The sequence below is a fragment of the Mobula birostris genome, chromosome 21 (genome assembly GCF_030028105.1).
Source record: "Mobula birostris isolate sMobBir1 chromosome 21, sMobBir1.hap1, whole genome shotgun sequence".
Taxonomy (NCBI): Eukaryota; Metazoa; Chordata; class Chondrichthyes; order Myliobatiformes; family Myliobatidae; genus Mobula; species Mobula birostris.
The window spans coordinates 13,532,042-13,551,230 of record NC_092390.1 but is presented as its reverse complement, the minus strand read 5'-3'; the positions used below and the strand labels follow the sequence as shown (position 1 = coordinate 13,551,230).

Here is a 19,189-nt window from a genome sequence, read left to right as displayed (position 1 = left end):
ACAGCTGTACAGTTTTTAAAAAATTGTTCCTTTGTTTCTGTTGTCTGGAGTTCATTGTGTAGCGAAGATAAACCGAGGAAAGGTTAAGATGGTCCATTTGCATTAAAAGAAATCAGATATTTAAAGATAACTTAACTTCTGGCTATTAATGTAACAAATACAATTAGACGACAAGCTGACAAGGATAAACGACTAGAGTCTATCACTGGTAGTCCAAAAATTGCAGTAATAGGATGAGGTTGAAGATCAATACACAGATCTACTGAAATAATATCAAAAATATCTTTCCAATATTTTTCTAGAAGAGGACAAGACCAGAACATATGTGTCAAGGAAGCTACCTCAGAATTACATCTATCACAAACAGGATTTATGTGGCAATAAAAACGAGCTAACTTATCCTTGGACATATAAGCCCTATGAACCAGCTTAAGTGATCTCTATGTATCATTACTATTATTGTTATGTTTATTATTATTAATCTTGAAACTTAATAAAAAGATTGAAAAAGAAAGATAACTTAATTAAAGATGAGAAGACTACAAAAGAAATTGATATCACACAAGCTCAGGAACTCAGTAGGTCAGGCAGCATCTACGGATGGGAATAAGCATTTAGCATTTCAAGCCACGACCCTTCATCAGGGCAAAATTGAAACTTGGATGAATGGGTCAAAAGTTGAGAACAAGTTCATATGAGGAAGTTAAGAGTATTTACAGAACAAGTTAGCATGGAAAGAAATTGATGTTGTTTCACTGGTTCTTCCCTTCCCACTTATTAAAATGTTTTCATTTGTGTACAGAAACAACAAAACCGAATTGTGTTAGCAGTCGATAAATATTCATTGTTTGCAATGGCAGCTCTTGCTGAGTCACAATGAACGATGTATAAATTGTGTAACTTAATGCCTTTGTGATCATTGTGTTAGATACAAGCTGATGTTCACTAAATGGCTCATAAAATGCCACTCATTGACTTGATGTTTAAAATTCACCACTGCTAATGCCCTTTGATTTTATTTTATAGGTAGCAACAATTACCTATGTTTGCCTATTTATATGAACAGCCTTGTAGATTAATTTCCCACACTTTCCAGTGCTCTGACTCAACAGAAGTGCTTTGGCCAGCAGAAGACCCTGAAGAATAATGTCAATATTCTTTCTCTTCAGCTATCCACACATTGGCCGTGGGTCACTTTTCTATCAATAAGAAGCAGAATTTCTAGCTGAGATTATTTTTTTCCCCCATCCAGCTTGGGAATTAGCAATCAACTCACCTTTTTTCTCCATTTCCATGTCCTTTGTCATTGCTGAGATTAGTTAGCATCATGTAATGTATGTAAGATACCACCATGGTCCCACAACCCCACAATTTATTGGGGGAATATGAGCATTGTTGATGGGACAATTATTAGTTAACCATTCTAGCGATGTGTAAACCTAATTCAAAGGATACTTAAGATCCGATCAAATAGCTTGATGGTATGGTAGTGTAGCAGTTTACGTAACACTGTTACAGCACCAGGATTACTGATCAGGATTCGAATCCCATAAGAAGTTTGTATGTTCACTCGTAACTGTGGGGGTTTCCTTCTGGTACTCCAGTTATTTCCCACATTCTAAAGACATATGGGCTGGGGTTAGTAAGTTGCGGGCATGCTATGTTAGTGCCACAAGCGTGGTGATACTTGAGGGCTACTCAAGTACATTCTCGGACTGTGTTGGTTGTTGACACAAATAACGCATTTCATTGGAAAAGAGTAAACAGTCGACGTCTCGGCCCAAAACATCAACTGTTTACTCTTTTTCCCTAGATGCTGCCTGGCCTGCTGAGTTCCTCCAGCATTTTGTGTTTGTTGCTTGGATTAACAGCATCTGCAGATTTTTTTTCTTGTTTGTAACACATATATGACTAATAAAGCTAATCTTTAAAAAAAAATCTATATATTTAATAGGAACAGTGGATCTTCCATCTTATGGGCTGGAGTGAAACATATTGCATTTTACATTAATTTGATAGTTCATGAGCATTATTACTTTTTAATTCTGTATTTATTCCATCTTCTGAATATAAATTTGTAATTATAGAAATACTTTGTTTCATATGCTACTGTATGTCTTCAATTAGTTGATGCTAGCCAATTTTTTCAAATTTTGGCACAAGGCGTACTTATGCTGGATAAACACCAGCTACATCATTTAGATCAAAGGAGGGTTATGTAGGTTTGGCTGTCTTCTGTCTAGACTTGGCGCCTTGAATTATTTTGTCTTGTGTCCATCCTCAGAGCTTGAGTTCTGTTTTGCCGGAAGGGTTGGCCGTGGCAGTTTTGAAAGCACTGTTTCAGGAACTGCATGTTCAGGTGAGTGTCAGAAAGTCCTGCAAAATATAACTACTGCTGATGAGATTAATATTCTAGGTCAAGCCCTTCTTCAGAACCTCTGTTAGACTCAAACATTCTATGCCTTAAATATAACATTTAATAGTATTTTTTATTAGTGTTTTAGCATGCAGCTTCTCTCCAAACATCAGATAATATCAGAACCAGAATGATTCTGTTCGATACGTTCTGTCTACAGGACCATTGTAGGTACTTAAATGATGGGAAGTGATTTGTTTGAGGTATTTATGGTCTTTGTTATGGATATCAGAACCTGCACTCAATTCCAAGTACAGCACAGAGACATTGGCCATGAGCGTCTTTTTTAACACATGCTTTTCTTTCCATTCTTAGTCTCTACTGCAGTCTGAAAGGCATTCAGTATACAGCATAATCACCAATTTCATGGCCACCAGAGAACAAGGTAAATGTATTTCATTGTCATCTCTTTTGACCTTTTCTTTAAAGGAAAATCATTATGGATTCACAAGAGACTGCAGGGGCTAGAATCTGAAGGAACATACAATCTTCTGGAGAAACTCTGCAGATCAGGCAGCATCAAAAGTCATGGAATCATAGTCCTTCAGCATGGATGGAGACCATTCTGCTCACAGTGTCCACATTGACCATCAAGTACCCATTGGCGCCAATTATATACTAGTCCTATTTTATTCTCCCCACATTCACAACATTCTCCCGCAATTCCATGATTGATTAACATACTGGGGACCATTTCTAAACATTCACTTCCCCCTTCGTCATTCGAGGACATTTCAGATCAACACATGAAGGGTCTTGACCCAGAACATCGACTGCCCATTTCCCTCCACAGGTGCTGTCTGGCCCAAAGGGTTCTTCCAATGTTTTTTCGGTACAAAAGATCTACCATGATGGAGTGACGGAGCAAACTCAAGGGACTATTAGACATCTGCACTCTCCTTGTGTTCATATCGAAAAGTGTGTGATTGTACATTGTTTTGCATATGTATGAGGAAGACAGCCACGTAAATTATCTAAGTAAAATCAACTCTACATCCCATGTCTCTACCCACTTCCCAATTCGACTTGAGTTTTTGTCAGTATAATTTTACCTGGTTTGTCTTTCAAAAGACCTGGAGCCAGTGTTGTCACTCATTTGTACCTCATCCTTTTTATTCAAATTTTCTTGATAATCTTATCTTTCAGAAAGAATTTCAGTCTCCATTTTTAAAATGTCAGGTTCCCATATCGTCCAGAGCTTTTAGGGAACAAGTTTCATTGCATAACAATTGTTATAAGATTTCATTCCTCAAAAGCCTGGATCTTATTCAAAGAATCTGTCCCTTTTTACTGGATTTTTCTCACTATGCTTAGTTTCTCTGTATTTATGCCTTCATGAAAAAATAAGCTTGTTTAGATCACTTTATCATGGAATAAACCCTGATGTCATTCTAGTGAGTCTAGAATGTATCAACACTTAAGACCTAATGAAAGGTACATTTTCTTTGGGCCAAAAACAGAAACTACCACCTGAGATGTGGTTTGACCAGTTCTATACACAGATAACTCTAAATGCAAATAAACTGTAACTTTTCCCCTTTTCTACTTCTGCAACAATGTCTGTGTGGGCACCTAAATTTGTTCTGATCTTGTGCAATTCCTGGTTTTGTGCCAGTAAGAAAATATTCTGATTTTTGTCTTGGTCAGATCGAACATTTCGTGATATTAAAATACATTTGCTATAATTTTCCCAGGTTGGCTTTACATTAGTTTTATCCACTTTCTAACCTCCTTTTCTCATTTACAAAATGTAATATGCTCCATAGCTGGTGAGTGAAGGTGGTGTGCTGGACCAGGACACTGGTGAGGCAGGTGTCCAACAATCCAGAGTTTAGGATAGTTAAATAGTGGACTATCGGAGTTTTGCTGCCTAACTCTTAATGGTGAAAATCTCAGATCTGTATAGGAGTGTAGATATAGGTGTATGCACAATACACAAAATTCAGGTCAGACATCATCTATGGAGTCAAACTTGATGTTTCTGGACTCTGTCCAGATCAAGAGTCTCCACCAAAGTTCCCTCTTAATTTTTTTATGGCAGTGCAGTTCGACCATTGCTCTGAGCAGGAAATTTTCACATGGCCTCAAAACTGTACGGCATTTTCGATGCTTACATATTGAGAAAATTTCAGCGGCGTGGCAACAAAGGCTAAGTGTGCAGGAGCATTTCAGTATCTGTATAGCCGTGTGCCTACACAGGTTCGAAGGAACAGAGGTCTCATCCCAAAACATCAACTGTCATTTCCCTCCGCAGATGCTGCCGAATCTGCTGAGTTCATCCAGCTTTTTGTGTTTGTGTGTTCCTATATGGGAGTGCCTCCAACTGGTTTCTTAATGGGTTCTGGGGAAAAGTTGTTCTTGGCCCCAGTCCCAGACTCTAGATTCCCACAGGTACAGTGGTTACCATTTAAGATTTGATTTCTGTTAGCATTTTTCCCTGCAAAGACAGTGATTTCCACTCAGCTACTTTTTTTTTTAAACCATCACGTTTGTGTTCCTTCAGGGTTCATTAGTGAGCTGGAATTTGTATTTCTTATGGATTTTTGCACAGTGTGACACTATTTGTTATTCTTGACTTAGAGCTGAAAGGATTAGGAGCGGACTTTACGTATGGCTTTATTCAAGCGATGGATGGAGAGAAGGACCCGAGGAATTTGCTATTGGCCTTTCAGATCTCCAGAGACCTTATTGTTAAAGATTATGACCTTGGTATGTATATGTAGGGATAAGTCACATCTTCAATGCAATTCATGTGTGCAACTTAAAATAAAATCATTTCAGATTTACACTACTACTATTACTGCTACTACTTGTACTATTCCTATCACTTGCTGCTATTATTATTGCTACTGCTAATACTACAACTGTCATCCTACTGGAATTCATAGGCAGGTGTTCTGAGTCACAGCTCTAGTTTAGAATTTTTGCATTTGGCTATATGTACAGCCAATTAAGTTTGTATAATAGGGTGATGATCTACTATGTAGCTTCAAATGAGTCTGTGGAGATGGACCCTGTCGTGAAAAAGATTGTTTTGAAATCTCAGTGAGAATGTAAAGCTATTTTAACAGGTTAAGTGGACGTAAGTACATGTGCTGACCATTACTCTATACTGGAAACGTGGTACCTGCAATCATTTTAGTGTTGGGTTGGTTCAGTGTCAGACAGGCTATTGGAGCTGCTGTTTAAGAGCTTGAGTGGGTGTAGCTTCTGTTTTGATTCCCTCCCCTTATCTCTCTCGCTCAGTTTAACGCTGTCCTGTTTTCTGGGTAGATCTGGATTGGTAGGCATGCACCATGGTGCATAACTGAGCTGTGCATATGTTGCAGTTGGATGTTGTTGGAATTGGTTTGTTTTTGTATCTTGAAAAAGCAGTGTCATAGAAAAGATCAACGAGGACTCTTGTACTTGGCTGATAATCAAGATGACCTATTTAAAATGTGGCTTTTTACTAAATACATGGTAACCACTCAGATGCATCTAATGTTTTTAAATAGTCTTCTGCCAGCTGAGCCTAAGCAAGAAGGGTGGCCATTTGAGCTTCCTTCATGTTTTCTTCAAAAAAAATGTTGCATTATATACATCTTTCATGAGCTCAAGACACCCAAATACATTTTGAAACCCTGAAGGATTTTCAAAACATAGTCACAAAAGTGACAGGAAACACTGCCCCAGTAAATGTTGCTATTCTCGGCAATGTGGGGGTGAAGGTATGTGGTTTCAAATTTCTTGGCTAATCTATGAAAATCTATACCAAAACTGCAGATGCTGGAAATCTGCACAGGAACCTAAAATGCACGAAATACTCAACAGGTCAACCTGCTACTGTGGAAAGTGGTCAGAGTTTTAGTCCAGTTTCAGGTTGAAGACCTTGCTTCAGAATGTTTGTGTATTAATTCTGTCTTGGATAATCCATCCGGTGCATATTACACAGAATTATATTATGAATACATAATATTTATTGAACTGCTGGATATTGTATTTGTCTCTGTATAGCCATTTGACTTTAGTGTGTGTTATTTATAGAATGCATTGCAAATATGGTATTACCTCGCAAGCCTGCAACCTCTGCCACCAAGGAAGAGTAAGGCTGCATGGTTCACTAGCACCTTAGCAAGGAGACATGGGGAAGTACAGTACATCAGTCCTTGCAAGTAGCATCTGAAAATAAAAAGACATTTAGTTATTATCTTCCTATTTTCAGGAATCTTTGTGGAGGAGCTCTTTGAAGTCACTTCATGCTATTTTCCAGTTGATTTTACACCTGTAAGTTGTAATACTATCGATTCAATTTGAATGGAGTTTGCGGGAATCACACATTATATTAGTTTGTTATGTAGAAAATAGTTGTCAGTAAAAGCCAGTAGATTTCTGGTGGAATAGAACCTAATCATCAAATAGGAATGTTTATGAATGTGATAAGTCAAGAGAGAGAACTTTTTCATGTCAATAGTCAAGGTGTAGTGAAGAATCTGGCAACTGAATGCTTGTTTTGGAATGAGTTTCTCAATTTTGCATGATGTTTCAACATTTTTGAGCATGATATGTATGTAGAAGGTCAGTTATCAAATCTTGGGGAAAGGGGAGGACAAAAGTGGGGACTTTTAGCCTTAAAGGCAAAAACAAGAGGCCTATAGAACACTCCAGATCTTAGCACCATGTTGCAAAGAGGAAAAATGATTTGAAAGGGTGGTGTTGGTGGGTGGGAGGGGATGGCATTGTGAATAAATTATTGAAGTGAGATGATCTCTGCTGCGTGTTATCTCAAGGAACCAGCTGGAAGAAAGGATCACTTTGCTTTTCTCTTGTTTGCAGCCTCCAAATGACCCACATGGAATATCTCATGATGACCTAGTGCTGAGCCTGAGGTCTGTTCTTACCGCTACGCCTCGGTTTGCAGAGGTAATTTCAGAATTCTCTTTCCTTTGCTCTGATGCATCTCTTCTAAGGAGATGTAAACATTGGTAACCAGCATCTAAACTCCTCAACTACTTCTATGGCTTTACCTTTTACTGGTGTTGTACAGCGTAGAAGGATTTTCTGGCCAATGTGCCTGTGCTAGCCCTTTTATAATTACACAATAGTACTACTCCTAAGGTCTTTCACTACCCGCTGTAGGTGTTCTTATCAATTATCTATAAAAGACCTTTTTGAAGTTGATCTTCATGGCAGAGTTTGTCGTCAAAACATTGGTTGTAATCGATACCTATACCTGGCTGGAAGCCCAAGAAGAGTTTGTTCATCATTCAATGTGTTGTTTATGTCAGTGACCAACGTTGACACATGTTGTGCTGTGGCAGCCCACAAGTACTGTCCTGCTTCCAACTTACGAACCCGTTTGGATTGTGGGAGGAAATGAGGAAACCAGAGCAGCAGGAGGAAACCCACACGGTCATGGGGAGAGCATACAAACTCCTTACAGACAGTGGTGGGAATTGAACCCTGGTCACTGACACTGTAGAGCATTGTGCTGGCTGCTATGCTACCGTGCCGCTCAAAGGATGTTGAAGGCTGAAACACTCACTGTGTATTTTTTAAAAATAAAAATTACCTAGATGAGCAGTTGAAGAACCTTGACTATGTAAGTTATTTGTTTTAATTCACTAATTGTATTTTAGCATAGTCAGTACCAGTTAAATGGATAAGGCCCTGCGCTATAATCAGAGCAATCTTTCTCTGTGACAGAAAGCAATAATCCAGTGATTAATTTACCAAATTAGCAGCCAGGGTTCTGGATCATTGATCTAAAAACTGGATTGCAAATTTCCTCATGACCACTGGGGAAATTTAAAATCTGAAATTAGTATTGAAATGATAACCATGAAATTGTCATACTGTCATAATAATTATCAAGTTTATTGACATCCTTCAGAGCAGAAAATCTATACTAACCTGGCCTAAATATGACTCCAAACCTACCAACTGTAAACTCTCTACTTAGTTCTCTGGTAATTAGGGAATGGACAGGAGTCGTTGTCAATCCCAACAATGTGTATTTCTTGTGCGTGAATAAGTTTTAAAACAAATCCCTATTTATAAGGTAATGGCCTTTGTGATCCTGGCCTCAATTCACTTTAATTCTGCTATTGTCCAAAAATTCTCAATTTCTGCTTTGAATATATTCATCAACACTCTCCACAACTCTCTGAAGTAGGAAATTCTTGTGAATGTATTTATATTAATGTTATACCTTTCTACATGTGTATTTTCTGACAACTTGTTTTTGTTTCTTGCACACAGTTCCTATTGCCACTTCTAGTGGAGAAGCTTGATTCAGATGTTCAGAGCTCAAAGGTGGACTCCCTTCAGACCCTGGTACGTAAGAAGCTCAGTTACTGACATTGTGCAAGTGGATCTCTGTGGTGTTACACATCCAGTATTCAGGGCTGTGACATCTCATCACTAACTGAGCTTTATCCCTTTTAAACCACTGTTCTAAATGAGTAGATCAGGATACCTGCTGCTTCATTTGAACCTACCTGTGGATGCCTGTAGTTCCACTAAAAATTCTGGCCACGCATTTTGAATACGCTTCATGTTGTTTTAAAAGAGCTTTTCATTCCGAATGGGAAGTGAGCAAAGGAAAACATAAGAACATGGCCATAGCGAACTGAGTCATGGATAGATGGTTATTGTTTTAAAGGAATAGATTGAAAATAACCCAATGAAAAAACAGTAACAGTGTCCAGTCTAAAAGAAGGGTCGCAACTCGAGGAGTTGACTATCTATTTCCCTGCACAGATGTTGCTTGACTCGCTGAGTTCTTCTAGTAACTTGTTTATTTTTGCTCCAGACCCCAGCATCTGCAATCTCTTCTGTCCCTATAAAGGGACCTGTATATAATCAAGGCACATCTGAAAGCAAGTGAGACCCAGACACCCTGGATTGTGAGCCACCACTAGAGAAGCAACTGCTGATGTAATGATTCCACTGGAGTTAGGACCTCTGTCTCTGGTGGTTACCAAATTGTTTGTTAGGGCGGGGTTTTGAATCCATAACTTTGACGTAATGTCTACCTTTTCAGTTTTGGTTCCATGCCTCATCTCTCCAGTTGCACATGTATTCCCTTATCGATAGATGACTCCTTTATTAAAATGGTAGACAAGGAGACTTGGTGGCTGGGGAAGATTATTGCTGTTCTAGAGTATGTTATTCCATGGAGGTTTAAAGTGAAAGCACTTCAGTGTGGTATATAATGGGGGAAGTGGTGGAATGAATAAAGAATGCTGGAAGGAAACATCATGACAAAATAAGGAACTTTCTCATTCCTGTGTTTCCCCAGTCTAATCTTTTGTGCACAGCAATTTCTGGTTGCACTGCCGTAACTCAGCAAGAGTTCTTTGCCAGTGCCTCGCAAGCCAGCTGGAAGAAATGGCAATAAGTTTATTGGACTACTGTTTGAAAGCCTTGTATATGATTCTTGTAATGGCTGTTCCCTCATTGTTGTTGGGTCAACATTTCAGGTCTTTCATTATGTGATGTAGATGAAGGTCACCACAACCGGAGCACCAAAAAAATGATCAATAAACTTCTGACCTTAGCATCCTGAGTATCTGTTCAAAAAGTATGTGATGCTCAGTGTAGCATTGAAACCAATTTTCCCTCCTCGGATTCTTTCTACACTTCTCACAGCCTCAGTAAAGCAGTCAGTGTAATCAAACACCCCACCCACTCCAGATGTTCTCATTTCTCCCTCCTTCAATCAGGCAGAAGATACAAAGCCTAGAAAACACTTATCACCAGGTCAAGGACAGCTTCCATCCCTCTGTTAGAAACCTGTTGAATGGTTCCCTAGTATGACCTCAGAGCAACTCTTCGTCTTGTGTTCTCTCCTTTGTAGACAGCATGCTGCAAGGATTATAGGAACAAGGACCTAAAAGAATTCCTGCCAGCTCTTTGGCATTCCATACGGAGAGAGGTAAGGAAAAGAAGAATAGCATGCAGCATTTACTTGTGGCCTGATAAGGTGCCAGTTCACAAAGTTGATAGTGTCCTTGCATATTAATCAGGGACTTCTCTCCTTAGACTAAAGCACAGTGGCCAAGAGGCTGAGGTAGGGATGTGTAGGTGTATATGTATTTTGATTCTAAGTTGAGCTTCCTACCTAGGCATTTGAATTGTGAAGGTACTTAAAAAACAGAAATTAGATGCAGTGAATATATTTCTAATTGAAACAAAAACTAGTTATTAATATCAGATACTAATTAATAAATCCATCTGAAATCTGAGGAGAAATTTGAGTGTCTAGATTTTTTAACTTGTTGCTCGAATGCCACAAATTTAAATCCCTTCAAGGGAATTATGATCATGCATGAAATAAAAGGGAGAGAAAGTGCGGATGATAGTGTTGGGTAAAGAGAGTTCTGAAAGGTTCATGTGATGCACAAAGCAGAGATAGGGACTTTAAAGATAAGATTAAAGAATGGTTTTATTTGTCAGTTGTACTTCAAAATGTACAGTGAAATATGTCGTTTTGCATCAGTGATCAACATAGTTCAAGGATGTGCTGGGGGAAGCTCACAAGTGTCATCAAAGCATGTCCACGGCTTAGTGACCCTAACTTGTACATCTTTGGAATGTGGGAGGAAATGAGAGCACTCGGAGGAAGCCCACATGGTCTTGGGGAGAACGTGCCAACTCCTAACGGACAGTAGATGGAATTGAACTTTGATCGTTGGCACAGTAAAGCCTTACATCAATACACTTCTGTACTGATGGTCCAGTGACTGAACTAACCAGTCAGTAAAAACTTGCTGTTTTATGGGATATATTATCTTCAGAGCTGACCTTGCTTGTTAATGGGTTGAGACTGTCCTGAAGTAATTTTCTGGATAATAGTTAGGGAGAGCAATTTCCTTTGATGGAAAGAACTCAAACTGGCAGGGTTTCCTATTGCAGCCTCAGTTCCATGCTGCCAATGCCATAGAACTGGTTCACGTGCTAGTGTATGTTGTGCATTTCTTTGCTGGTGGACTCGTGGGCTTCACACAATGTGGCAAATCTTGTTTTAATTCTACTTAGGTCTTTCAGACAGCAGTTGAGAAAATTGAGACCGAAGGCCTTGCTGCTCTTCAAGCAATTGCGACTGCTCTTTCCAAGTCGGTTATTGATTCGGATGCAGAAGATAGCCTGGATACTTTCCTTGGCAACGTTTTACAAGGTGTGCACAAGATCCCACGACTGGAGCAATCCTTCTCATTTGTTGATTGATGCTCTATAGCAAAGTACTATCTTGAAAACTGTCTCTTTTCCATCTTCTCTCAGACTGTGAGCATCACCTGTGTGAACCAGATATGAAACTTGTGTGGCCGAGTGCCAAACTTCTTCAATCAGCTGCGAGTGCTTCCTACAGAGCATGGTACAAGATTACCAGCTGCATTTTTCCTCTGTTACTGGAACAATTCAACAAGCATAAACAGGTAAAGGGAGAAGAATTGTATTGACAAAATGCTGGAGTTTGTTTTCAAGGAAGAAATAGTTCGATTACATGAAGTTTCTCTTTCTGACCAGTTAACATATTGTAATGAGGATAATTACTATGGTTTCCACATCCTTCGTCTAGTGAGGCGACCAGAACTGAGCACAGTACCTCAAGTGGGTCTGACCAGGGTCCTATATAGCTGCAACATTACCTCTCGGCTCTTAAACTCAATCCCACGATTGATGAAGGCCAATGCACCGTACGCCTTCTTAACCACAGAGTCAACCTGCGCAGCTGCTTTGAGCATCCTATGGACTCGGACCCCAAGATCCCTCTGATCCTCCACACTGCCAAGAGTCTTACCATTAACACTATATTCTGCCATCATATTTGACCTACCAAAATGAACCACCTCACACTTATTTGGGTTGAACTCCATCTGCCACTTCTCAGCCCAGTTTTGCATTCTATCAATATCTTGCTGTAACCTCTGACAGCCCTCCACACTATCCAGAACACCTCCAACCTTTGTGTCATCAGCAAACTTACTAAGCCATCCCTCCACTTCCTCATCCAGGTGACTTATAAAAATTACGAAGAGTAAGGGTCCCAGAACAGATCCCTGAGGCACACCTCTGGTCACCGACCTCCATGCAGAATATGACCCATCTGCAAGCACTCTTTGCCTTCTATGAGCAAGCCAATTCTGGATCCACAAAGCAATGTCCCCTTGGATCCCATGCCTCCTTATTTTCTCAATAAGCCTTCCATGGGGTACCTTATCAAATGCCTTGCTGAAATCCATATACGTTACATCTACTGCTCTTCCTTCTTCAATGTGTTTAGTCACATTCTCAAAAAATTCAATCAGGCTTGTAAGGCACGACCTGCCCTTGACAAAGCCATGCTGACTATTCCTAATCATATTATACCTCTCCAAATGTTCATAAATCCTGCCTCTCAAGATCTTCTCCATCAGCTTACCAACCACTGAAGTAAGACTCGTTGGTCTATAATTTCCTGGGCTATCTCTACTCCCTTTCTTGAATAAGGGAACAACATCTGCAACCCTCCAATCCTCTGGATCCTCTCCATTTCCCATTGATGATGCAAAGATCATCGCCAGAGACTCAGCAATCTCCTCCCTTGCCTCCCACAGTAGGCTGGGGTACATCTCATCCGGTCCCAGCGACTTATCCAACTTGATGCTTTCCAAATGCTCCAGCACATCTTCTTTCTTAATATCTACATGCTCAAGCTTTTCAGTCCACTGTAAGTCAGCACTACAGTCACCCTTTTCCATAGTGAATACTGAAGTAAAGTATTCATTAAGTACCTCTGCTATTTCCTCTGGTTCCATACACACTTTCCCACTGTCACACTTGATAGGTCCTATTCTTTCATGTCTTATCCTCTTGCTCTTCACTTACTTGTAGAATGCCTTGTGGTTTTCCTTAATCCTACCTGCCAAGGCCTTCTCGTGGCCCCTTCTGGCTTTCCTAATTTCCTTCTTAAGCTCCTTCCTGTTAGCTTTATAATCTTCTAGACCTCTAACATTACCTAGCTTTCTGAACCTTTTGTAAGCTTTTCTTTTCTTCTTGACTAGATATATTACAGCCTTTGTACACCACAGTTCCTGTGCCCTAGCATAACTTCCCTGTCTCATTGGAACGTACCTTTGCAGAACTCCACACAAATATCCCCTGACCAGTTGCCACATTTCTTCCGTACTTTTCCCTGAGAACATCTGTTCCCAATTTATGCTTCCAATTTCCTGCCTGATAGCCTCATAATTCCCCTTACTCCAATGAAATGCTTTTCTAACTTGTCTTTTCCTATCTCTCTCCAATGCTATTGTAAAGGAGATAGAATTATGATCACCATCTCCAAAATGCTCTCCCGCTGAGAGATCTGACACCTGACCAGGTTCATTTCCCAATACCAAATCAAGTACAGTCTCTCTTCTTGTAGGCTTGTCTACATATTGTGTCAAGAAACCTTCCTGAACACACCTAACAAACTCCACCCCATCTAAAGACTTTGCTGTAGGGAGATGCCAATAGATTTTTGGGAAATTAAGATCTCCCATCACGACAACCCTGTTATTATTACACCTTTCCATGATCTGTTTCCCTATCTGCTCCTTGATATCCCTGTTACTATTGGGCGGCCTATAAAAAAACACCCAGTAAAGTTATTGCTCCTTTCCTATTCCTAACTTCCACCCACAGAGACTCCATAGACAATCCCTCCATGACGTCCACCTTTTCTGCAGCTGTGACACTATCCCTGATCAAAAGTACCATGCCCCCACCTCTTTTACCTTCCTCCCTGTCCTTTCTGAAACATCTAAAACCCAGCACTTGAAGTAACTATTCCTGCCCCTGAGCCATCCAAGTCTCTGTAATGGCCACCACATCATAGCTCCAAGTACTGATCCACGCTCGAAGCTCATCTGCTTTGTTCACAATACTCCTTGCGTTAAAATAGACACATTTCAAGCTGTCGGTCTGAGCACGTCCCTTCTCTATCACCTGCCTATCCTCCCTCACACACTGTCTCCAAGCTTTCTCTATTTGTGAGCCAACCACCTCTTCCTCCATCTCTTCAGTTCGGTTCCCACCCCCCAACAATTCTAGTTTAAACTCTCCCCAGTAGCCTTAGCAAGCCTTCCTGCCAGGATATTGGTCCCCCTGGGATTCAAGTGCAACCTGTCCTTTTTGTACAGGTCACACCTGCCCTAAAAGAGGTCCCAGTGATCCAGAAATCTGAATCCCTGCCCCCCTGCTCCAATCCCTCAGCCATGCATTTATCCTCCACCTCGTTCTATTCACTGTTATGTGGCACAGGCAGTAATCCCGAGATTACTACCTGTGCGGTCCTGCTTCTCAACTTCCTTCCTAACTCCCTATAGTCTGTTTTCAGGACCTCTTCCCTTTTCCTACCTATGTCATTGGTACCAATATGTACCACGACCTCTGGCTGTTCTCCCTCCCACTGCAGGATATTGTGGACGCAACCTGAAACATTCCGGACCCTGGCACCTGGGAGGCAAACTACCATCCGAGTTTCTTTCCTGCGTCCACAGAATCGCCTGTCTGACCTCCTAACTATCAAGTCCCCTATCAGTGCTGCCTTTCTCTTCCTTTCCCTAACCTTCTGAGCCACAGGGCCAGACTCTGTGCCAGAGGCACAGCCACTGTTGCTCTCCGCCGCCCCCCCCCCCCGCCCCCCCAACAGTACTCAAGCAGGAGTATTTATTGTCAAGGGGTACAGCCACAGAGGTACTCTCTAGTACCTGACTCTTCCCCTTCCCCCTCCTGACTTGGACCCCAAGATCCCTCTGATCGTCCACACTGCCAAGAGTTTTACCATTAATGCTATATTCTGCTATCATGTTTGACCTACCAAAATGAACCACCTGACACTTATCTGGGTTGAACTCTATCTGCCATTTCTCAACTTAGTTTTGCATCTATTGTACTTGTGTAGCTGTACTCTACACCTTAATGCTGTTGGACCCACTAAGTTCCTGCAGCAGCTTGTTTTTACTTTGGAAACATAGTCACACAGCAGATCATGTGCCAATAAACAATTGAAGATAAGAATAACAATCAGGGAGATGGAATCTGATGAAAACAGGTGAAAGAACCAGCAAGAGACACATGAGGAGAAACTTCTTCACTCAGGGTGGTGAGAGTGTGGAGCGAGCCGTCAGCGCAAGTGGTGGCTGCCATTTTGATTTCAATGTTTAAGAGGTTTGGATAGGTGGCTAGATGGGAGAGGTGTACAGGGTTATGGTCTGGGCACAGATCAATGGGACGAGGCAGCTTAAATGGTTTGGCACAGTCTGTATGATCTGAAAGGCCCAGTTCTATTCTATAGGAACACCTGATGGCTCTGATCCTGCACTCGCTGAAATTTTGAAAAATGAGAGGGGTCTCATTGAAACCAACTGAATATTGAAACGCCTAGGATAGAGTGGATGCGGAGAGGATGTTTCCAATAGTGGAAGAGTCTAGGACGAGAGGGTGCAGCCTCAGAACAGGATGTCCCTTTAGAATAGAGATGAGTAGATATTTCTTTGGCCAGAGAGTAGTGAATCTGTGAGATTTATTACTATGGATGGCTGTTGGAACCAAGTTATTGGTTATATTTTAAATTAAGATTGTGCATCTCATTCTAAGAGTATGAGTATTTTATAAGTATGGTACTCAGCTGCCCTTTTTTTTTCTTTGCCTGTAACTCCTTTGATGTATAGCAGTAGAAATTACTCCTATTTGATTTCAAGGATCTCGCGTTCAGTGAATGCACACAAAGTAGCATTAACAAGACAGCATCATCAAGTGTGGTTACAAAGCCTTTTGCTGTTGAACAGCCTGATCCCTCTGGAGTCCTGCAGCTGAAGAAGATGGCCTATACATGGATCTGATACTTGGTTGTCATTCAGGATTTGCGCTGGGCTTTGTCAGTGTAATCTGTCTCAGCCACCTTTCAAAGATCATTCCCACTAAGGGTGTGTGCACTGTGATATGTCCTGTCCTGTTTGGGCAGATGTTTAGTATTCTGTAACACCGTACAAAGAAGGGCAGGTGAATACTCATGTCCCAGGCAACTTTTCTTATTTGGGAACATCTGCCCTTTCATCCTGTCCTTGGTACTTTACTTACTTTTTTTAAAATTTTTTTTATTATGTCGTACCAGACAGGCAGCCATTCATGTCTGGCGCGTGGTGTCAAGATTGGTCTCCTTTCGGATTAACCGGGTCACGATATGAACGTTCCTCACTGGACCCTTTCTTTTACGAGGCTGAGTGGCTAGCTCAACGCTCAACCCGGCACGGATGGAAAGCGGGCTCAGGGGGTGGCCTGACTTGGATTCAAACTTGGGAACCTTTGCTGTGGAGTCCTGTGCTGATGCCATTGTGCCACCAGCCGGCCTCCTTGATGCTAACAGAAACGTTAATAGCAACATACATATGATAGTGTGAGAAAATATTGAAATGTGTAGGTGGCATTTTGAGGCATTTGAGGGATAGAATCAATGAAACTAATGGGACAGTTTTTGTTTCCTTTGCAGAGTAACCAACGTTGGACTCTCTTGGGAATCCTAAAGGTTTTCATTCAACTTACTGACAATTGGAGCAGAGATGAGGAAGGTGGGTTGGATTTTGTTACACCAGAGTTTCATGGATGAGTGGGTGGGTGCACAGTACTGTTGTAATTTTATGCTGCTGCAAAAAAAAATCATGACGTATGTGAGTGATGATAAACTTGTTTCTGATTTGGGTCTCTATTGTTTACTGAAAGTAGGAAGGTGCAGCAATGGTCCACACCCTTTTTGCCAGCTGGTGTGCAGCTCTGACTTCCATATGATCGTACTGAGTAGCTGCTCTTGTCATTGTGGCTTACCCAACTTCAGCCCTCATGGAAAGCCACCTGTGTCAATTTAATGCTAGGGGTATGTCAGTGGAGTGCAGGTGATTTGTTCTGGTCCTTTAGGCAACGGTACAAGGGCAGAAGCTCAGGTTGATTTTTAAGGGGAGTGGGTAGGTTCCTGTGTGGGTTCGGACAGGAAGACTAACAGCATAACTTCTACCCAATTCTGTCCAGGGTCTCAATCCAAAATCTTTCCCCCAATAGTTGTTGCTCAACATAGTTCCTCCAGATTACAGCAAGATCTGCAGTCTCTTGTGTCTGTTAAATCAATCTGTTTGCTCTTGTCTTATAGAGACGTTCTTCTCCAACTTCCTCTGTTACCAAAAGCTTGATTTCTTTCTTTCCCAGTTTTGAGATCTAAAACATTAACTGTACTTCACTTTCCACAGACACTGTCTGATCTGCTCAATGTTTCCAGCGGTTTGATTTTTATTTCAGATTTATCCCATATGGAATTTTCACTTTAACTAACACCCATAGTTGTTGCTGGGAGAAAGTAGATACAATATGTCTGAATGTAGAGGTAACTAGTAAGGAACAAGCAGTGTGTGGTTTAGGGGTATGATTCTCACTTGAGGGATAAAATGCTCAGCATTGCAAGGTCCTGGGTTCAAATCCCAGATGAGTTCTCTGTTTGGGGACAGCACGTTGGCGTAGGATTTAATGTAACACTATTAAGGTACCAGCAACATGGGTTCAGTTCTTCAGCTGGATTATGCATTCTCTCCATGACCACGTAGATTTTCTCCCACATTTTAAAGACATAAAGGTTAGTGGGTTAATTGGTTACATCTATAATTGGGGTTGTGGGTTCGTGGGGCTGAAAGGGCCTTTTACTGTGCTGTATTTATAAATTAAAAAAACAAATGTGGAAAATATGGCAATAATAAGTTGAGTTTAAAGAAAATAATCTGTGTTATTGGAGTTTGAGTAATGTCCTCAGTAAAGTTGCAAAGATTGTTATAGCATTGAATGTGTTCCCAGCATCACTGGAGATAACTGCCAGGAGACCAAAGATCAAGGAATAAATTAGAGCAAACAAACCCTGAACTTGATAGTCCTATCATTCTTGTCAACCAAATAATATTAATGTTTGTTTTTCCCATGGAAATCTTCATGGAGTACTTACATTGGGTAGATGTGTGCTGTAGTAGAAGCAGTTCTGGTAATGTCCTTTGGGAATAATGGTCACAGAGCAATATCTGCCCTTTTTGTTTGACTTCAGAGTCAGCTATGACAAGAGAAATTGGATTCTGAGCAGGTCCTGAAGGAAATAAAACTATTTATTAAAAAAAATTATCTTGCCAATTGTTCTATCCGGTGTTTAGTAAGATTTTAAAAGTGTGAAAGGAACTTCTCTTGCAATTTCTTAAATCTGCATCGACACACAGTAGCCACTTTATGAGCTACTTCTTGTACCTAATTAAGTGGCATTGACTGTTTGTTCGTGGCCTTCTGCTGCTGTAACCCTTACACTTCATGGTTCAACATGTGTTTTCAGAGATGCTCTTCTGCGTACCACTGTTGTAACATGTGGTTCTTTGAGTTACTGTTGACATTCTGTTAGCTTGAACATTCTCCTCCAACCTCTCTCATTAACAAGGGGTTTTCGCCCACAGACCTGCCACTCACTGGATATTTTTGCTTTTCACACCATTCCCTGTAACTGTAGAGACTGTTGTGTGGGAAAATTTCAGGAGATCAGCAGTTTCTGAGATTCTCAAACCAGCCCTCTGGTCGAACAATCATTCCATAGTCAAGGTCACTTTGATTACGTTTCTTCCTCATTCTGATGTTTGGTCTGAACAATTGAACCTTTTGACCAAGTCTGCGTGCATTGAGTTGCTACCACATGACTGGCTGATTAGATATTTGCATTTATCAGCAAGTGTACAGGTGTACCTGGTAAAGTGA

General features: G+C 40.8%; 1 protein-coding gene across 2 annotated transcripts in view; it reads left to right on the top strand.

Moving 5' to 3' along the window:
• mms19 (MMS19 homolog, cytosolic iron-sulfur assembly component) overlaps window positions 1-19,189 on the top strand; it is a 71,388-nt gene that overhangs the window by 15,699 nt on the left and 36,500 nt on the right. The window contains exons 6-15 of one of the 2 annotated variants that reach the window (XM_072239004.1): window positions 2,285-2,359; window positions 2,732-2,801; window positions 4,997-5,125; window positions 6,621-6,682; window positions 7,232-7,318; window positions 8,657-8,731; window positions 10,257-10,334; window positions 11,438-11,576; window positions 11,681-11,835; window positions 16,917-16,995. In XM_072239004.1, the coding sequence (XP_072095105.1) occupies window positions 2,285-2,359; window positions 2,732-2,801; window positions 4,997-5,125; window positions 6,621-6,682; window positions 7,232-7,318; window positions 8,657-8,731; window positions 10,257-10,334; window positions 11,438-11,576; window positions 11,681-11,835; window positions 16,917-16,995 (949 nt within the window). The remainder of the gene's footprint in view (window positions 1-2,284; window positions 2,360-2,731; window positions 2,802-4,996; window positions 5,126-6,620; window positions 6,683-7,231; window positions 7,319-8,656; window positions 8,732-10,256; window positions 10,335-11,437; window positions 11,577-11,680; window positions 11,836-16,916; window positions 16,996-19,189) is intronic. The other variant, XM_072239005.1, reaches the window with a different exon arrangement.